General features: G+C 55.3%; 1 protein-coding gene across 2 annotated transcripts in view; it reads left to right on the plus strand.

Annotated features, from left to right (window-relative positions):
- The window catches only part of COL22A1 (collagen type XXII alpha 1 chain), a 200,560-nt gene extending 184,862 nt beyond the window's left edge, over positions 1 to 15,698 (plus strand). Inside the window, exons 56-64 of one of the 2 annotated variants that reach the window (XM_074316437.1) lie at positions 285 to 338; positions 1,805 to 1,876; positions 3,500 to 3,535; positions 5,132 to 5,176; positions 7,391 to 7,570; positions 9,229 to 9,295; positions 11,764 to 11,946; positions 13,593 to 13,670; positions 14,540 to 15,698. In XM_074316437.1, coding sequence (XP_074172538.1) covers positions 285 to 338; positions 1,805 to 1,876; positions 3,500 to 3,535; positions 5,132 to 5,176; positions 7,391 to 7,570; positions 9,229 to 9,295; positions 11,764 to 11,946; positions 13,593 to 13,670; positions 14,540 to 14,727 — 903 coding nt within the window. In that variant the 3' untranslated portion in view covers positions 14,728 to 15,698. Of the gene's footprint in view, positions 1 to 284; positions 339 to 1,804; positions 1,877 to 3,499; positions 3,536 to 5,131; positions 5,177 to 7,390; positions 7,571 to 9,228; positions 9,296 to 11,763; positions 11,947 to 13,592; positions 13,671 to 14,539 lie in introns of those variants that run through there. The other variant, XM_074316438.1, reaches the window with a different exon arrangement.
- Positions 15,699 to 16,668: the final 970 nt, after the last annotated feature.

A 16,668-nucleotide genomic window follows, 5' to 3' on the forward strand; every position in this document is an offset into this window, starting at 1 on the left:
GTGAGCATTTATGGTGGTGCCGTGGGCACCGATCCCCGGGCTCGGCGTTGTCCTGCGCACAGACATTGAATTCGACTTCAGGATTATGAAGTAAATATTACGAGCGCCTTTTACTAGCTCCTCTGAGTAAGGAAGTGGTTTATTGAGAGCCGCGCTGGCCCAAGGAACAGCTGTCGGTGTGGAAGCGGGTCCTCCACGTCTGGTGCTCTCTCTGTTGCACAGCCCTGCTCTGCGACATCCTGGCAGAGTCCTGGCAGAGTTACCACTTCTGTTTCTCCCACCAGGGTAAGAATGGACCACCTGGATCCCCAGGAGACCCGGGCCCTCCGGGAAACCCAGTGAGTACTCTCCCACTGCTACGTGATGGAGTCAGGGCCTGCTTGGAAAGGGGCACGTGGCTCACATCACACATGTCTGGTCTCCGTCCCTGGAGGCATCAGTGAGGAAATACGGGGTCCAAATGGTAAAACAGGCTGCAGGCAAGAGGATCCAGGAAGGACCTCTTTCAAAGTTTAAAATGTATGCACTTGGCTGTCTGTTGTCTACAACCAGGCATCCAAAGGGACAGAACTGTTAAAGAATTAAAAAAAAAAAGTGTAATAAGGTTGCACAGTAATTGATGATTTTAGAGGCTGGAAGGACAGGGTCAGGCCGACCAACCCTTCTCGTCGCAGACAACAGGGTAAGCAGGCTTATGGGGATGATGGACAGATTTGACCGAAGGCATCCTCCTGCGGGTGAGGAGGTGACAGACGGGAGAGCAACAAGGGGTGATGGATAGACCATAGAAGGAGGGGGTAATGAGTAATCCTCAGTTCTTGTCGCTGGATAGATGATTTGGGACGTGGGGATCAGGTCTGGCAGATGGGGAGATCTGGTGGGGAAGGTGGGTCTTTGATGGATTCTAGGGTTGGATGAGTCAAAGCCTGTCCACTGGGCCACCCAGCCCATCCTGCTTGTAGTCTTACTTGCTGCAGTTGGCAGTCCTGTTTAGAAGACTATTCTCAGGACTGATGCGTCAAGTACTGTCAATGGGCAGACCAATGTGGCCAGCTCGCTATTGTCACTCTGCAAATTAGAGTGACCAGCCAATCCTGGTTTGCCAGCAACCTTCCTGGTTTTAGCACTGAACACCCCGCATCCTGGGGAATCCACTATTCCTGGCAAAGCAGGTCACCCCAGGAGAGATCCATTTTCCTGTTGGACCAGGGACAGCTGTGCTATAGGAATCTAACTCCTCAGCAAATGTAAGGGCCTCCCTCAGGAGCCATGGTTGCTGCTGGGGAGACAGAACGAGTGGGATGGAGCTTGGGTCACGAGGCTGGATCCACTCCCAGTGTAGACCTGGCCCCGGGAGAGCTCCCTCACATATGGTGGCTTCCCAGAAAGCTTGAAACTGAAAGATCCCCAAAGGCTTTTCCCAAAAAGCGATCCTACCAAACCAAGAGCCTTGGTGTCGTGTTGGGAAGACACATATGCCTCGCTGGAGGGCTGCTTGGAGGGGCCACACACATCAGGGTGGTGGTAGTAAACGTTTGCCCTGTTTGGTTTCTGTTGCTTTGAATGAAAAGACCACTGTTGGCGGAGACACCTCTCCTCTAGCTCGCCCATCCCATGACGGCACCACAGGACCCACCGGACCCCCGTCTCTCCCTCACCCATTCCCCTCCGTTACAGGGAAGGTGACTTGTCTTCTATTTCGTTGATGTTTCAAGCCTTCAGAGTACAGAGGGGTCACAAGGTTTCTGAATCCGCTTGAGTTGGCACTTGACCTTGAAGAATTAATCCTGTTTTCCCTCCACAGGGCCAGAAGGGAAACAAAGGGGAAAACGGCAGCCCAGGACTCCCTGGCTTCCTGGGTCCCCGAGGGCCTCCGGTAAGCAGAGAACCCCAGTGGGGGCCAGGACGCCTGGCTCTGGGCGTGAGGTTCACGCTCAGTACACGCCCTCCCACCTCCTGTGCCCTGAGGCCCATCCACTCAGGTTATAATGATCCTGTGTGTGTGTGACCAAAGTTAGACTGTGATTTGGGAGACGACGAAGTGCATTGGCTAAAACACACACTGAGAGATCGCACCTGTGTGGGCTTCTCAGCTCCACTGCTCCTCAGTCGTGGGAACCGGGAAAGGCTCCTAACCCCTGTGCCTTAGCGTCTTAGTATTCCAATAGGGGTACTCACAGCACCGACTGAGTTAGATGTCAGGGGGTTAGCAGTGGTGTCCAGCCCATTGCAGACGCTCCATAAATATAAACGATTTTAGTGATGGTCGTGGTGGGGTAGCTGTCCTGGAGCTCCAAGGACCCTTAGACGTCGCTGTACAGAGAAGGTGTTTAGGCTGTAGGGTCAGCACATGCAGGCGCTTTATTCCAGGCCACACAGCCGGTTTGTGCTCCAGCTGGCGCTTGAGTGGGGTCCCCTGAGTTGAGTCTGGGTCCCCTGACTGCGTCTGGGTCCCCTGAGTTGAGTCCGGGTCCCCTGACTGCATCTGGGTCCCCTGGCTTGAGTCCGGGTCCCCTGGCTTGACAGCTTGGTCCAGAGAAGCCGTAGGTTGGTCTTTGCCAGGTTTCTGGGTAGAGGGTTGCTGAGGGGTTCACACATTTCTCACCACGCCTGCTGGCGCATTCTCCGTGCTCGGTCCACCCCTTGGGCTGCTGAGCACTGAAAGAGGGTTGTCTGTAACATGCAAGAGCAGAAAGCTCCCCCTGGGCCCATCTAGCCCCCACCCCCAGTTTAGTTCTGACCCCTGAGGCTCCCTCTGGCCCATCCCAGCCCCTCGAGCTGGTGAGCCCTCTTGCTCTTTTCTACCCTGCAGCCCAAGTGAACTGGGCTCTGTCCACTGCTGTTCACAGGAGCCTGTTCGTTCCGTTGTCCAGCCGTTAGAGGTCCGAGCCCCCGTCTCCTTCCCCTTACTCCCAGTCTGCTGTTGCGGAGCAGCCAGGTACCTGCTCTTCTAGACTCATTGCGACAATTACTCCTTTAGTCGCGATAATAGCAGGTCAGGTGTTGGCACGGTACGAGTACTATTCCCATTTTACAGATGAAGAAACTAAGTAAAGCACAGAGAGCTTAAAGAGGCTGTTAAAGGTCATAGAGCCAGTGAGTGGAGGAGCCAAGATTCGATCCTGGGCAGGCTGTCCCCAGAGCCCAGTGTCTCACTGGGGTCTTATTCCACACACTGAGCCTGCTTGTCAGAGCGGGTTCCCCACCCGTCACTAGACGGTCTCAGCAGGGGCTGTCCCAGAGGCCTTCCTGCTGGGCTCACAACCCCCCGACAGTGAGCCAAGAGCTGGTGGTCCCCTTCCCACCCTGGGTCTTGCCTTTGTCTCCTCTGCACAGGCTGACCTCAGACCCTATTGGGGGTGTCCTTGGTTGGCTGGACCATCGATTGTTGTCTTTGCTGCAACATGACTTGAGTGAAAATGTCTGTTTTGAAGACAGTCACGTTACTTGCAATGTGCTGTTGCTGCAAAGCCCACTGGTGTTTTGTTCTGTCTCATAGGGAGAGCCAGGAGAGAAAGGAGTGCCAGGCAAGGAGGTAAGTATTGCCCACCTGTTCTGCCCTTGGCGACCTTTTCCTGGGGGAGACGCAGGGCCAGCTTCATGGGGGGTGACACATGCAGTCTCGGGCCCTTGCTTCAGTGCTCTGCTGCCACTGTCTTGAAATCCTTACTGCTTTCTGAACAAGGACCCACATTTTAATTTGCAAGGGGCCTACAAATTCTGTAGCCAGTCTGGGGGAACATCGGTCTGTGCCAAACGTTGCCTTTGCCGACTTTCCTTGGCTACCCCAAAACAAAGCAGATACCCGTTATGCTCTGTCTTATCACCCGGCTCTGTTCTGCCAGAGCCCAGGAGATTGGTACAGAGCAGGTTCAAAGATCCCTGATAAATCATGAATAAAAGAAGGAATGAATGTAGCGACAACAACCCAGGGCTTATGTGTGTGAGTTCTGTGGAAATTGGCTTGTCCATTTCAAAGCCTGCACTCTCCCTCTTGAGTGTGAAAATCCTTTCCACTCTGAGCCTTTGGGTCAGTTTCTTCACTGGAGGATGGTGGGGGGTAGGGTGGGGAGATGACTTCCCTGAAGCCGGATTCAGTGGCTCCCTGTGTGGGAAGCATTTGCCCCCTGCCCCAGCCGTGCTTCCCGCTCACAGAGCACATGGCTCACTCACTGATGAATCGCCGTTCCTTCCTGCTCGCCGGCCAGTGGAGAGGAGACACCAGTAGCTCCCTCGGCTGATGGCTGCTGTCTGCACTGACTCTCTGACTCCCTGTCACCTGTCAGCTCAAGGCCAGACGCTGAGCAGGCTCTGACCGCACTGCCCATTTCTAACAGGGCCCCTGCCTCCTGCTGCCCTGTGTGCACTGAGCCTCCAGCTCCTGGCTCCCAGGGAGAGTGGCAGTGGCTCGGTCAGCTGGGTTGCTATGAAATTACCACAGACCGCATGGCTGAGACAACAGACATTGATTTCTTATAGTTCTGGGGGCCGGGAAGTCCAAGATCAAGGTGCTGGCAGACCCGGGTCCCTGCCTCCCTAACTGCACTAGCCGGCCACCTAGTCTGCAGGCCCTGTCTCCCTAATCCATCACGGGGGCCCCACCCTCGTGACCTCATGTAAACCCAGTTGCCTCCCAAAGACCCCCACCTCCTAATACTATCACATATGACTTCTTGGGGGGACAGAAACATGCAGTCCATGACGATGAGGAATGTGCCACAGGCAAGGAGGGGTGACCAGCAGCAGGCAGGACACAGCACGACTGCCCGCCCTGCATTGAGGTCCTACCCATCAGCCAGCGCAGTGAGGACAGTCGGAGCTATGGGGGGTCTCCTGGGCGTGCTGAGGGAGTGGGATTTTATCCTGGAAAGGGTGGAGGAGGGCCCAAAAGGGGCGAACCTGGGCTGCTGCCATCCGTCCAGGGTGGGCCTGGCACGAGGAGAGGAGGGAGGAGGCAGTGAGCCCGGCCTGCGGTATCTGCACAAATAGACTCGCCGTCGGATGACTGAGTTCTCGAGATCCTGGTGCTGAGCGCACAGAATCGTTCATGTAGGAGAACTGAGCAAGGCAAAGCGCCATGCAGGCGGCTGGCCACGGGGAAATGACTCGCCTGCCTTGGGTTCCATTGCAGGGTGTACCTGGGAAGCCCGGAGAACCAGGACCCAAAGGCGAGCAGGTGAGTGTGGCGCGTGGTCCTGTGGGTGTGAGGGGGACCCTGTGCAAGAGGGTCAGTGAAGAGCTGGCGACCCTGGACAGCTGGCTTGTGCGCTGGCTTTACCGTTCTCTGGGAAACCATGCGCCTCGCGGGGGGGCCTGACGTTTTTTGTCAGTGTTGTTGGTTTGGTCTTTTCTGTTTTTGGTTGTTATTTTAAGAGGTAAAATCTTCACAATTACAAATTCAAAGGCAAGTGACCTGAGACTGTGACAGATTCCCCTTCTCCGTGTTTGGATGCCGTGTGCTGAGCTCGTGTCCAAGTGCCAGGAGCCAGGAGCCAGATTTGTCACTGGAGGTGACAGGGGAACAGATTTTTCCATAACGAATCACCTTGGTGCTCTGCTCAGAAAGCTTTTCTTTACACTGGATTCCTCCAAAAAAACAACAGGGGGAAATTTTTTTTTTCCCCCAGCAACCCTAGCCAGGGAAGGGGGACATTGTCGCACTCGTGACTGCTGTCCCTTCCTTTAGAGGAATTACACATCTCGTGTGCCCGCAGACCTCCAGTTGGTCACATCGCACTGTCACACTGTTGTACCACAGGGACATCACCCACAGCAGAGGATGCATCTCGGCTTCCCTTGCATGTCGGATGGGTGAAGAGCCCGGGGGAGGCAGGAAAGGGGAGCAGACAGCGAGGGGTTGTCACGCCCTCTGCTCTCCCTCTTCCTGCTCAGGGGCTTGCATCCTCTGACCTGTGGTGCTGGTTCCCAAGGGTGCAGCCAGGGAAAGGGGCTGTGGCTGAGAAGGTGCAGAGGCCCCCACCCAGGGTCACACAGGGACCCCTGGGAGCTTTTGCTGCGGGCATGGCTTGAGTTCTGCTTGTGAATCAGGGACTTCAGACCAGATATGAATATTCCTAATACTTACTCAATAAATGGAGAATCGCCCTCCCCATTAAGTGGTTTCGTGGACCGTTGCCAGGGAAACGCCAGCCTCCCCTCCCAGCCCTCCTGGGAACATTTGAAACGGGACAGTCCTCTGCCCGCAAAGTGGCGTTGAGACATTTAATGACTAGGAGATGCTGTGCCACGAGGTGAGAGGGCTGTGACATTCAGCTGCATGGACACCAGGGCTCTGGGACCCCTGAGCGTAGTGAGGTCACCGACCGATGACAGCGTCACACCTGAGAAATTTAAGTGCCCTCCTCAGACCTGGCTAAGTTCATGTTTAAATTCACTGCTCTTTTTCTTATTGTTGAAAAAATAAGACACACGGTTCCACAATGCACATGGCAGAAAAGTGAATGCAATGAAAAATAGGTCTCCCACCCAGGCCTTCATTCCCTGTCCCCCTCCCAGGGACCCTCATGGACACTTGTGTCTTTCCAGAGTCTCTGCCCACAGAGCCACGTGGGTCTGTGGCGTAAACATGCAGGTGCCTTTTATTTACCCTCCCCCGCCCCCTGCCCCGGAACACAGCAAGACGCCATCCACTGTTTTGTTCCTTTGTTCCTCATCTCACGACACGTGTGGGCGATGCCTCAGCGGACAGCATCCCTGTTCCGTGGCTCTGTGGCCTGTCCATCGCCAGGCCCGTTTCTAGTTACCATTGTTTCTCTGCTTTTCCCCACTTCTCCCTCTTCTGCTGTCTCCCAGCAGTGGGGCCCTGTTGCACTTTAGGCTGTGTGTGCTCAGCCACCGGGCAGAGTGCTGGACCGTTCCCTGGTTGCCGTGGTTCCCAGGTCACTGATCCAGGACTTCAAACTCTGGGTCCACGATGAGGAGCAAAGGGTCCCGGGCAGTGTCATTCTCTGTGATCGCGCTAGAGTTGACAGAGGGATCAGGAGATTACCTGTGAGCGAGACCCCTCTGTCTTAGAGCACCGCTGTCCGTCCAGCTGACGGAGAACAGACGGGCCCAGAAGTGGCCGCAGCTCGGCGGTCATCTTGCGGCCAGTCTCTCGGTGGGCAGTTGGAGCCGCACTGCCGGGGGAAGTACTGGGTGGGGGTCTGGAAGCCGGCGTGCTCAGCTCGGCCCCTGCACACTGCCTGTGTGACTGCGGGCCGGTGGCTTTGTCTGTCCAGCCCCGTGTTCTCACCTGGGCCAGGACTGAGGTCTCCCCACCAGAGCTCCGGGAAGCAGAGGACTGGGGATCCCCTGCACCTGGCCAGTCCTGTCTGCTGGGCGCACCTTCCAGCCATTTATTTGCTGACACGCTTTTTTCCTCCTCTAGGGAGATCCCGGGATCAAAGGTGACAAAGGAGCTCCTGGTGGGAATGGCCAACCTGGGGACCCTGGAATCCCAGGCCACAAAGGCCACACAGGCCTGACGGGACCCCAAGGCCCACCTGGAGAGAGTGGGCCGGCCGGGCCCGCGGGGCCTCCGGGCCAGCCAGGATTTCCAGGACCGAGGGTAAGGACACTGGTGTTGCCTCCAACTTGGGGCTCCTTGGGGCCTAAGGAAGCCAGGGAGGGAGGTGGCCTTTAGAGCGACCGGGTTACAGAGCCCAGTAACCTGTGTGACCTGGGGCAGGTTGCTCCCCGTCTCTGAGCCTGCCCTTCCAGGTCTGCTAACGGGATAAGGAGAGCCTCCCCTGACAGGCTCGTGGTGATGATAAGTGACATAACGCGCATCGCTGAAGCTTGCCGAGCAGGGTCCCTCTCCTGCTCTGCCCTCTGCCTCAGTGTGCGGAGCCTGGACATTCACCTGTACTGAGCCCCACGACCCGGTGCTGAAGGTGACTGCGGAGCTGGGCCAGCTCCGTGGTCGGAGCGTCCTCGGGCGGCTCGCCTTCCATTCTGTGCCTGGCTGTGCCTCCCGTCTCTCTGCCTTCCGGGGGGACTCGCTCTGCCCTCTGGGTCTCACTTCTCCCAAGCCTAAAAGGAAAGGCTTGTTTAGAGCCATTTCTTTTCCCTTTGAACATATTTTATTCTAGTGGCAGGACTCTTACTTTACACACGCTTCTTACAAAAGTACACGCTGACTGTCGAGAGAGAAAGACAGAGCTGCCCCAGTGGGAGTGTCGGTGGGGGCTGGTTTTCCCGTCCACGTGACCTCCCCTTCCCCTCTCAGCAGCCCACGTGGTCCACTGGGGACCCTCACAGTCCTCCGAGCACAGGCTTAGGTGATCTCCAGTGTCCCATCAGCTCTGACACTGCAGTTCTGTCACTGCCTGGTGGCGGTGCCAGCCTGAGTTTCAGCCACCCTGAAAGGCTGGGCAGCCAGAACCTCTCTCTCAGCCAGGTGTGGGGGGCTGGCGCAGAGCCCCCCTGGGTCCCGGCCAAATTCTCCTAGACCTGCTTCTTCGGGTGGCAAAGGACATGTTGAGACTCATAAAAGATTATTGACCAGAAAAGAAAAAGAGAATAAGGAGATGGAATCCATCTCACGCCGAACCCCATGCCAGGTGCTGGGGCTCCAGAGAGGAGCCCAGTAAGACCCGCACCCTTGCGGGGTGGACGCTGCCCTGCAGGAGTCGGCGGACAGGGGGGAACGCAGTGTGTGAGGACGGCTCTGGCAGATTCTTCTGAGAATCCCAGGTCACCTGGAGCCTGCAGGTGGCACTCTGCTTCTCTGGCCCACAGACAGCTTCTGGGAGCCGGGCTCCAGGACTGTATCACACACCTGTGTAGGTGTCAGACAAGATGTCCAGGGCAGGCAACACAGACCCGGGGAGCCAGAGCGGCCAAGTGGCCAGTCTGAGAAAAATCAAACGTGATTCGATGTAGGAGGTGGTCTGTGAGCTGGGCCTGGAGGTAGCAGGCCTCGGGCAGGGAGAGAGCTATCGGAGGCCAGACCTCCCAGGACCAGCGCTGGGGAAGGAGAGCCAGTGAAGGGGCGGGAGGGGTGTAGAGAGGCGGGCAGCAGGGGCCTCAGCCCGGAGTCCAGGTGGCATCCAAAGGGGACACGCTTCCTGCACGACAAGTAAAGAGGGAGGGTGTTCCGGGTGTAGAAAGGACTGGACCAGGAAACTGTGATGTGCGTTGCCATGCCCCCGTTTCCTGATCCATCCGGTGGCAGTGGCAGGAGGTCCTGGGAAGATCACTAATGCCACCTTCCCTCCCTCCTAGGGGGAACCTCCCTCTCTGGACACCCTGAGGCGGCTCATCCAGGAAGAACTTGGGAAACAGCTGGAAAGTGAGTCGCTGGCCTCTCTCTCCCACCACCAGGCAGATAAGGACCCAGATGCTCTTAGGAGCCCCGGAAAGGAGTCCTTCATTCACCCGCAGTGCTTTTGCAGCCGGTTTGCAGAGGCCCCTAAGAGCGGCTCGTAGAAATCTGGGTCCAGGAACCCCTTGCAGGCTCCAGCCAGCCTTCCCTGCCACAGCCCTCTCCACAGCTCCCCTTGAGTGAGGCCTGAATTACCTCTCTTACGGGGCGCTCACCATCTACAGACCCAGCTCTGCTGCGGCCGTTCATGGTTCTGTGCATTCAGTCACTTATGTAATCAACAAGTGACTTTGGCAGGCCTGCGATGGTCCTCGCGGAACTCCCAGCCCCTCGGAGGAGATGCGTTAGGACACACTCAAGATGATTTCAGTGCAATAAGAGAAGTTCTGGGGCTTAACTTGGCACAGAGGCCATTGAAAGATGACCAGTGAAAGTACCTAAGCTAGCTCAGCGGTGGCTTCCTGGAGGAGGGGCCGTGTGAGGTAAAAGGAGGGGTGAGACCCCAGGCCTCTGGAACGGCAAACCCCGAGGCGGGCGGGGACACACAGCGCTGTCAAGGAGCCAGAGTCCTTTCAATCCTCGTGCACTGGAAGTATCGTCAACTCCTAGTCTTTCGTGAGCCAGGGACATAGCAGATGCTCAGGAAGGGAGAAAAGTAGGGAGGCAATCATGGCAGCCTGTAGACCTTGCCACACGTCAGATGGGCTTCTAAGCGCTCGCCCACATTAACTAACTCTGGGAACCTGCCAGCGAGCTCATGAAGCACGTAAGACTGTTAGGAGCAGAGGTGCTCAGTAAGTGACCCGAGGCTGAAGAGCTCAGGAAAATGAGCAGGGTCTACATACAGGTGCGCTAGCTGCAGAATCGGCGCCTTAACTGCCACATTCCCGCTTCCCTCCTATGGAAACGGTTAGGACAAGCCCGTGGCCAGGAAGATGAGGAGTCCGTGACTGTTACCAGGCACAGATAGACAGCAGGGGAAGGCACATTTAGTCACGTGCTCGTGTCTCAGGCAGTTAGTTTGCACCCAGCACATGCCACACTCTGAGTTGGGTTTGCGGACACACATCAAACATGATGACCCTTGTCCCTGCCCCCCCTCCTTCCACAGGAAAGCCGCAGACCATTGCCTGAAGGAGAAGGCAAGGATCTGGTGTAGGGCAGGCAGGTGACGGAAGGAAGGACGCCCAAGGCTAGACTGGCGGATGGCGCTGGCGGGGCCTGTCCTGAGGTCTCCTGTGTCGGGATCTCCACGTTCTGGCTTCTGGGTGTTAGATTTATCCTGACCCAAATGGCCTCTGCTCTTGGGACATTGCCACCCCAGGAGCAGAGCTAAGATCTGTTTTGAACTAGTTTAGGTGGAGCGTCAGCTGGGCTGAGTTATTTCTTTCAAATAATCTTTAGCGGATGAAGCATCAACTCCCCTTTAAAGATGAGAAAATCAAGGCTCAGAGAAGGGGAGGCGATTTGCTCAGGTCTCAGCTGGACCCCGCCCACCCCCTGGGGAGGAAGGTGCTGCCTCATCCACAGGGTCTGGAGACTCTGCTCTGCCTTGGTTTTACCACCACAATGCCTGGGGCTCGGGTGGCCCCCTGGCTTCTCCGGGCTCAGTCACACCATCTGCAGGACGGAGGGCTTGGCCCGACTCTCTGACTGGCAAACAGATGACCTTTGGTGACCTCACATGGGTGCTATGTTCCCAGTGCGATAGAAGGACATGGTGGCCAGCAGTTGGACGTCAGGGTTTTTCCATCAATTCTGTAATCTTAACAGTTTAGACATCTAAGGGTTGTTAATGACCGTCCTCTCCAGCCCACCCTTCGTGGAGGAGGGATTTGACGCACACATATGTGATTGGATAGTTTTGTGTGAGCCACTTAAACCCTGCCCCCTGCCTCAGTTTCCCAACTGACAATTACAACAACCATTTCTGCTCCACTGCTGCTGATATTACTAGTGCTGTTGTCATTTGTGTCACGATTGTAGCAGCCGGTGTGTACATGGTGCTTTCCGTGTGACCGGCACAGTTTTAATGCATTGCTTATTTACGCCGTCCTCATCCTAACCCACTGGGCTACGTGTTACTTCATTGCCTCCATTTTACAGAAAAGGAAATGAGGGCTAAGAGAGGTCGCGTGGCTTGTCCCAGGCCACGCAGCTGGCAGTGGCTGCCCTGGGACCCCAGCCCAGGCCGCCTGGCTCCAGAGGCAGTGACAGTCACCCAGAACCGCATCGGCCGCTGTGGGCCACCCGTCAGCAGGTGCATGTGCCAGGGCGCAGACATGCTCCGTGCTGTGCTGTCGCTGTGGTTATTGGTGGCTGTTGTTTGCACTTGTTACTGTGTCCTTGGTGCTCACATTTGCAGTGAGTCGCCATCCTGTCCTCTGCCCATCATCCCACCTTCATGATATGTCTCTGTTCTTCTGACTCTGTAGCCAGACTTGCCTACCTCCTGGCGCAGATGCCCCCGGCACAAATGAAGGCATCTCAAGGCAGACCCGGGCCCCCGGGCCCCCCCGGAAAAGATGGGCTTCCAGGCCAGGCAGGCCCCATGGGGGAGCCAGGACGGCCCGGGCAGGGCGGTCTGGAAGGGCCCTCTGGACCAGTGGGTCGCAAAGGTGAGTGAGGACGGAGAAGATGTGCTTCCTAGTGAGCATGTGGGCTGAGAGGGGCGCCCTGAGGTACCCCTACATACGTTAGGCATAGTTTATTCCATTCTCGTCCCTGGCAGCTTGATAACACCCTGAATTTTGGCGTCTTGTAATTTTTTCATATGTATAAGAGGTTTGCGTACTTGACATTTTTGGAAAATGATGCTTCTGCCAGGAGGGTTGAATGCTTCTGCTGCCTTGTTCTGTCTCCTCCTCCACCACTCGATTTCAGGGAATCATACAAAATGCTCTCTTTCCCCTTCTGACTTTAGAACCGAGGATTAAGCCATTTAATCTCCCGGCAGATGGGCACTAAATACGAGCTTGATAATTGAATGAAGCCGCTCGGAGCTGCAGCTGAAATGGCTGCTACCTCTTCGCTGGGTGTAGGTAGCAGGCGTGGAAAGTGAGACAGCAGCTGGTCTCTCCTTCAAGGGCAGCGCCTGTCCCTGGTAACTTAGCCAGCGGCAGGCCAGTGAGAACCACTGTGTCTCCCTCCAGGCAGGCAGATGTGGGAGCCAGAGGAAGGGCCTGAAAGCAGACTCGTCATCCTGACAATGCACACCTTCCCTCTGGCGAGGAATAAGCATGGGGTGGGGAAGGGATTGAGTGTGGTGTGATTTCAGCCACCATTCGGTGACTCGGCATTAGGGAAATGGATATCCCTACCATCTTCCTCTTTCCATGGCCCATTTCTTTCCTTGTTCTTCATTCATTCATTCATGCCCTGTAATGTTTCTCCTTCTAAAATGCATTTTCTTACATTTGTGTCCAAGTCCCACCTCTTTTGGTTCATAAACAGTGCATACCAGAGATAATTTTGGAAACGACATGGCAAAAAAATGTGAATGATGAAAAAAAAGATGAGAGAGTTTAATCAAATCAGTACAGTGTTGACTCAAATATAATCTCAAATGTCCTCCCAGGGAAATGAACCCTCTCTCCCTGGAATATCTGCTGTGGTTTTAAATTCCTATGAGGGCATTTACCCCATTCGGTTTCATATAAGCATGTTCTTTGTGCCCTATTTCATCTCTTACTAGATTTCAGGCTACTTGAGAGGAGGGTAGTCTTACGTATATGCCCATACTGTTAGGATGTTGAATTTGTTTATCACCCAGTTCCTTCTCAGAGGTTCAGGCAAGAAGCTCTGAGGACGGGGACGTGTGACGTGCAGGAATGGGTGTCTGCGGCCATCCGTGTGTCTCTGGGAGAGAGTCCATGGCTGTGTACATTGTGTTTGAGAGAGTCCGTAGGTGTATGTATTTGCTAGAATGTGTGTGAACGTGCACACGTGGGTATGTGACCAGGTAGTTATGTGCGTGAGTAAACGTTTAGGTGTAAATGTGGTGTTTGAGCATGCATCTACACCTAACTGGAGTGTCAAGTTATTTGGGAGCCCACATGTGTGTGTTTCAGCATGTGAGTGTGTGCTTGAGTGTGGATGCATGTGAAGGAATGTGTGAGCGGGAATTAGGGCCCCAGTGTGGTGTGTGTGTGAGCAACGGGGATTTGGAGCTCAGCAGTATGGACTCCACACCTCTGCACAGTGGGGTCCCACCTCACCCCTCATCATGGGTCTCCGCCAACAAAGGTGTGTGTTTTTCTCACAGGTGAGCGAGGAGCCAAAGGTGACCCAGGTGCGCCTGGCATTGGCCTCCGAGGAGAGATGGGCCCCCCCGGAATCCCAGGTAGGCAGGTGTCTTGTTTTTGGGTGAGGGTGGTGGTTCCCAGGCCTGAGATGCACCAGCAGCCGTCCTGCCTGCCTCACCACAGGCCTCAGAGAGGACTGGGAGATAGGGCTGCGGTTAACACAAGGGGCCTGGGGCACTGATTGGGGTCTTATGAAAGCTTTCTGACATGCCAGCTTCTCGACTTATTGAGAAAACCTCAGTACATTCCATGAGTTCTTGAGGTGTGGCCGTGAATTAAAAATCCTATGAAATGGTCCTGAAGAAAAGGAATCTGGGGTTACATAAGTCTGGGAAGTGCTGAGAACTGTGCTTTGTACGATTATTAAGACTCAAGAAGGGACATCATTGGTAGGGTTAAGTGCAGTGAGCTTCCCAGTAGCCAAGGCAAAAAGGGGAGCTAGACTGATCGTACATGACTTTGTGATACTAAAGGGAGGCACGGAAATATGCTGATCGGTAACACTTTCTGGGACTGTCTGGTCTGTCTGTCGGCTGCTTCCATTCTGTCTACATCTCTAAGCTGATGGTTAGTGATGAGGACGTGGTGCCCGCTCCCAATTCAGATGCATCTGCCAGGGCCACGTCAGAACACAGGAGGCCCGCTTGGTCTCCCGTCTCGTACTGGAGCCCATGTTCCCTTCCTGGCCTGGGCCTGCCTTTGCTCGCTCCTCCCTGATGGAGCCCCGTTTCCTGTCCTCATGCAGACAGTTGAGGAGGCCCCCCTGCATGTCCAGCTGCCCCTGCTATTCTAGTCGTTCAGGGGATGTGTTAGTCCTCGGTTTATACTGGATGGAAGCAGTGGGAACAGGGCCATTTGCTCCAGGAGGAACTTGAACTACCTCTGTTTCTTTTGTTCCTGGGGCCAGGTCAACCCGGGGAACCTGGCTATGCTAAAGACGGGCTCCCTGGGGCTCCTGGGCCTCAAGGGGAGACCGGAGCAGCTGGACACCCTGGGCCCCCCGGCCCCCCTGGCCCCCCTGGCCAGTGTGACCCCTCCCAGTGTGCCTACTTTGCCAGCCTTGCTGCTCGCCCAGGGAATGTGAAGGGCCCCTAGAAGATTCCAGAACACCAGAGACTGCGATGGATTTCTGAAACTTGCACTCAGAGCCCAAGGAAGCCAGAGGTCTTGGAATGTGTGTTTTTTCTTTTATCATTTGTTTTTATTTTCTCGAGAGACCTCAACATTATTGAAACCAACAGATGCAGCCGGTTGATCAGATTCACATTAATATTATTATTATTATTAATTATGATTATTATTTCATGTGATAATAATGCCTTGCGAGTGTTTTTCCCTCTCCTCTCATGTTGGGGAAACTTGATTTGTGGGGCAGTGGATTGCTTCTCGGTTCTTCTGACCACCCATCAGATGTGGAGCTGCCCATTTTCAGGAGACTCTTGGTGCTATAAAACCCTGACCAGACACTTGCCAGCTTTACCTCTTTCCTCAAAGGGACACTTTAATAAGATGAGTCAGTGGGCTTCTGTTCTCAGCTGTGCCCAGAGTCGCCCAGGAGAATCTATGCGAAAGGCACCGCCTCCCAGGAGAGACAGTGCAGCAGGAAGAGAGTTTGCAGACATGAATGTTCTCGCCTCCTGATGGGAAGTGCACGTAGCACGGCATCAGTCCCAGGGGAGCAAACGTGGCCACCTCGGGGCTTCAGGCTTGCTGAAGTGTAAGGTGTCGCATGGGTCGCCGTGGCTGTGGAATGCCGTGTCTGGACCACAGAGGGGAGGCTGGTGAGGAGAAGGCAGCCCCTGCACGTTTATTTGGCTTCTGAGCTGCGGACAGGACCCTGCAAGCTCCTCGCTGTTTGCTCTCACTCACTGTGACTGTAAAGAAGGGCGTCCAGAGGCCGCTTCCGTCTTTCCCGATGGTGGGCATTTGGCCAGGGCACTGGCCAGAGCTGGGCAACGTGTGCCTCTAGGTTCCACCTCTGAAAGAAGCTGTCTTGAGGGTATGTGTGTATGTGACACGCCAGCACGAACCGGTGCTCAATAAATCTGACTTCCTTCTCAGCTCCACGTGGTGAATCCTTTCTTACCTCCGTTTCATTATCAGGTTGTTTGGGGAAGGGAGAGAGCGTGGGGGGGTAAGGAATGTTTCTGTCGTTAAGACGTGTGGGACCTGAAAAGGTGCCTGAAACCAAGCAGGACCTGCCCAGACCATTCCAGACCAGTGTCCCGTTTCTCCAGGGCTCCTGCTCCTAAGAGAGGCTCCGTTACCGTCTTCACCTCTGAGGGCCCTGAGGCTGGGGAAATGGAGGGAGGCGGGGATGCCGGCCTGTTCGGATTGCTGCCCTTGCAAGGAGGCCGCACCCCGACAACGTAACCTTTCACTGCACAATTAACCAAGATGCTCTGTGTGTGACAGGACAAGCTGTTGCTATGGAGACATTTGTGAGGTTGTCAGGCCCAGTCTCCCCTTGGTTCCCTTCCAGAATGTTCCCTGTAGTCAGGGAAGAATGGAGAATCGGCAGGAATTACCGAGCTGGCTGCCACTCAGAGCAGCCGTATTCTCCAGGGGTCTGAGCGGGTGGGGAGACAGTGGATAAGGACGTGGCAGAGATGGGGCTGGAGGACACGTGCTCACTCCCAGACGGATGCTCGTTCCTTGAAGCTCCACAGACATGGCGCCAGGGGCTGCCAGGGATGGCACGGTGAACAGGTACGTGGGGGGCACAGTCTAGAGAGACTGGTACATAATGACCTGCAAACACCATTTGTGGGCATCACACCGAGAGACAGACACATGGAACAGCGCCTTCCGATTTCATTTCGTGAGTGCTGTGAAAGATCCAGTCTGCAGATAGCACAGAAGCCTGCACGATAAAAGTGAAAGTAACAGTACCCTCCGCCAGCCGTGGCACCCACTTTACCTCCCGGCCATCGTGGCAGGTATCTTCAGCCTCATTGTAAGGTCAGAACAGAGCGATGAGAGGTGAGGTGAGTGTCCAGGGCGCGCAGCAGTGAGCGGTCAGGTTCTGATGGAAAT

This window comes from Rhinolophus sinicus, linkage group LG12 (assembly GCF_036562045.2).
Source record: "Rhinolophus sinicus isolate RSC01 linkage group LG12, ASM3656204v1, whole genome shotgun sequence".
Classification (NCBI taxonomy): Eukaryota; Metazoa; Chordata; class Mammalia; order Chiroptera; family Rhinolophidae; genus Rhinolophus; species Rhinolophus sinicus.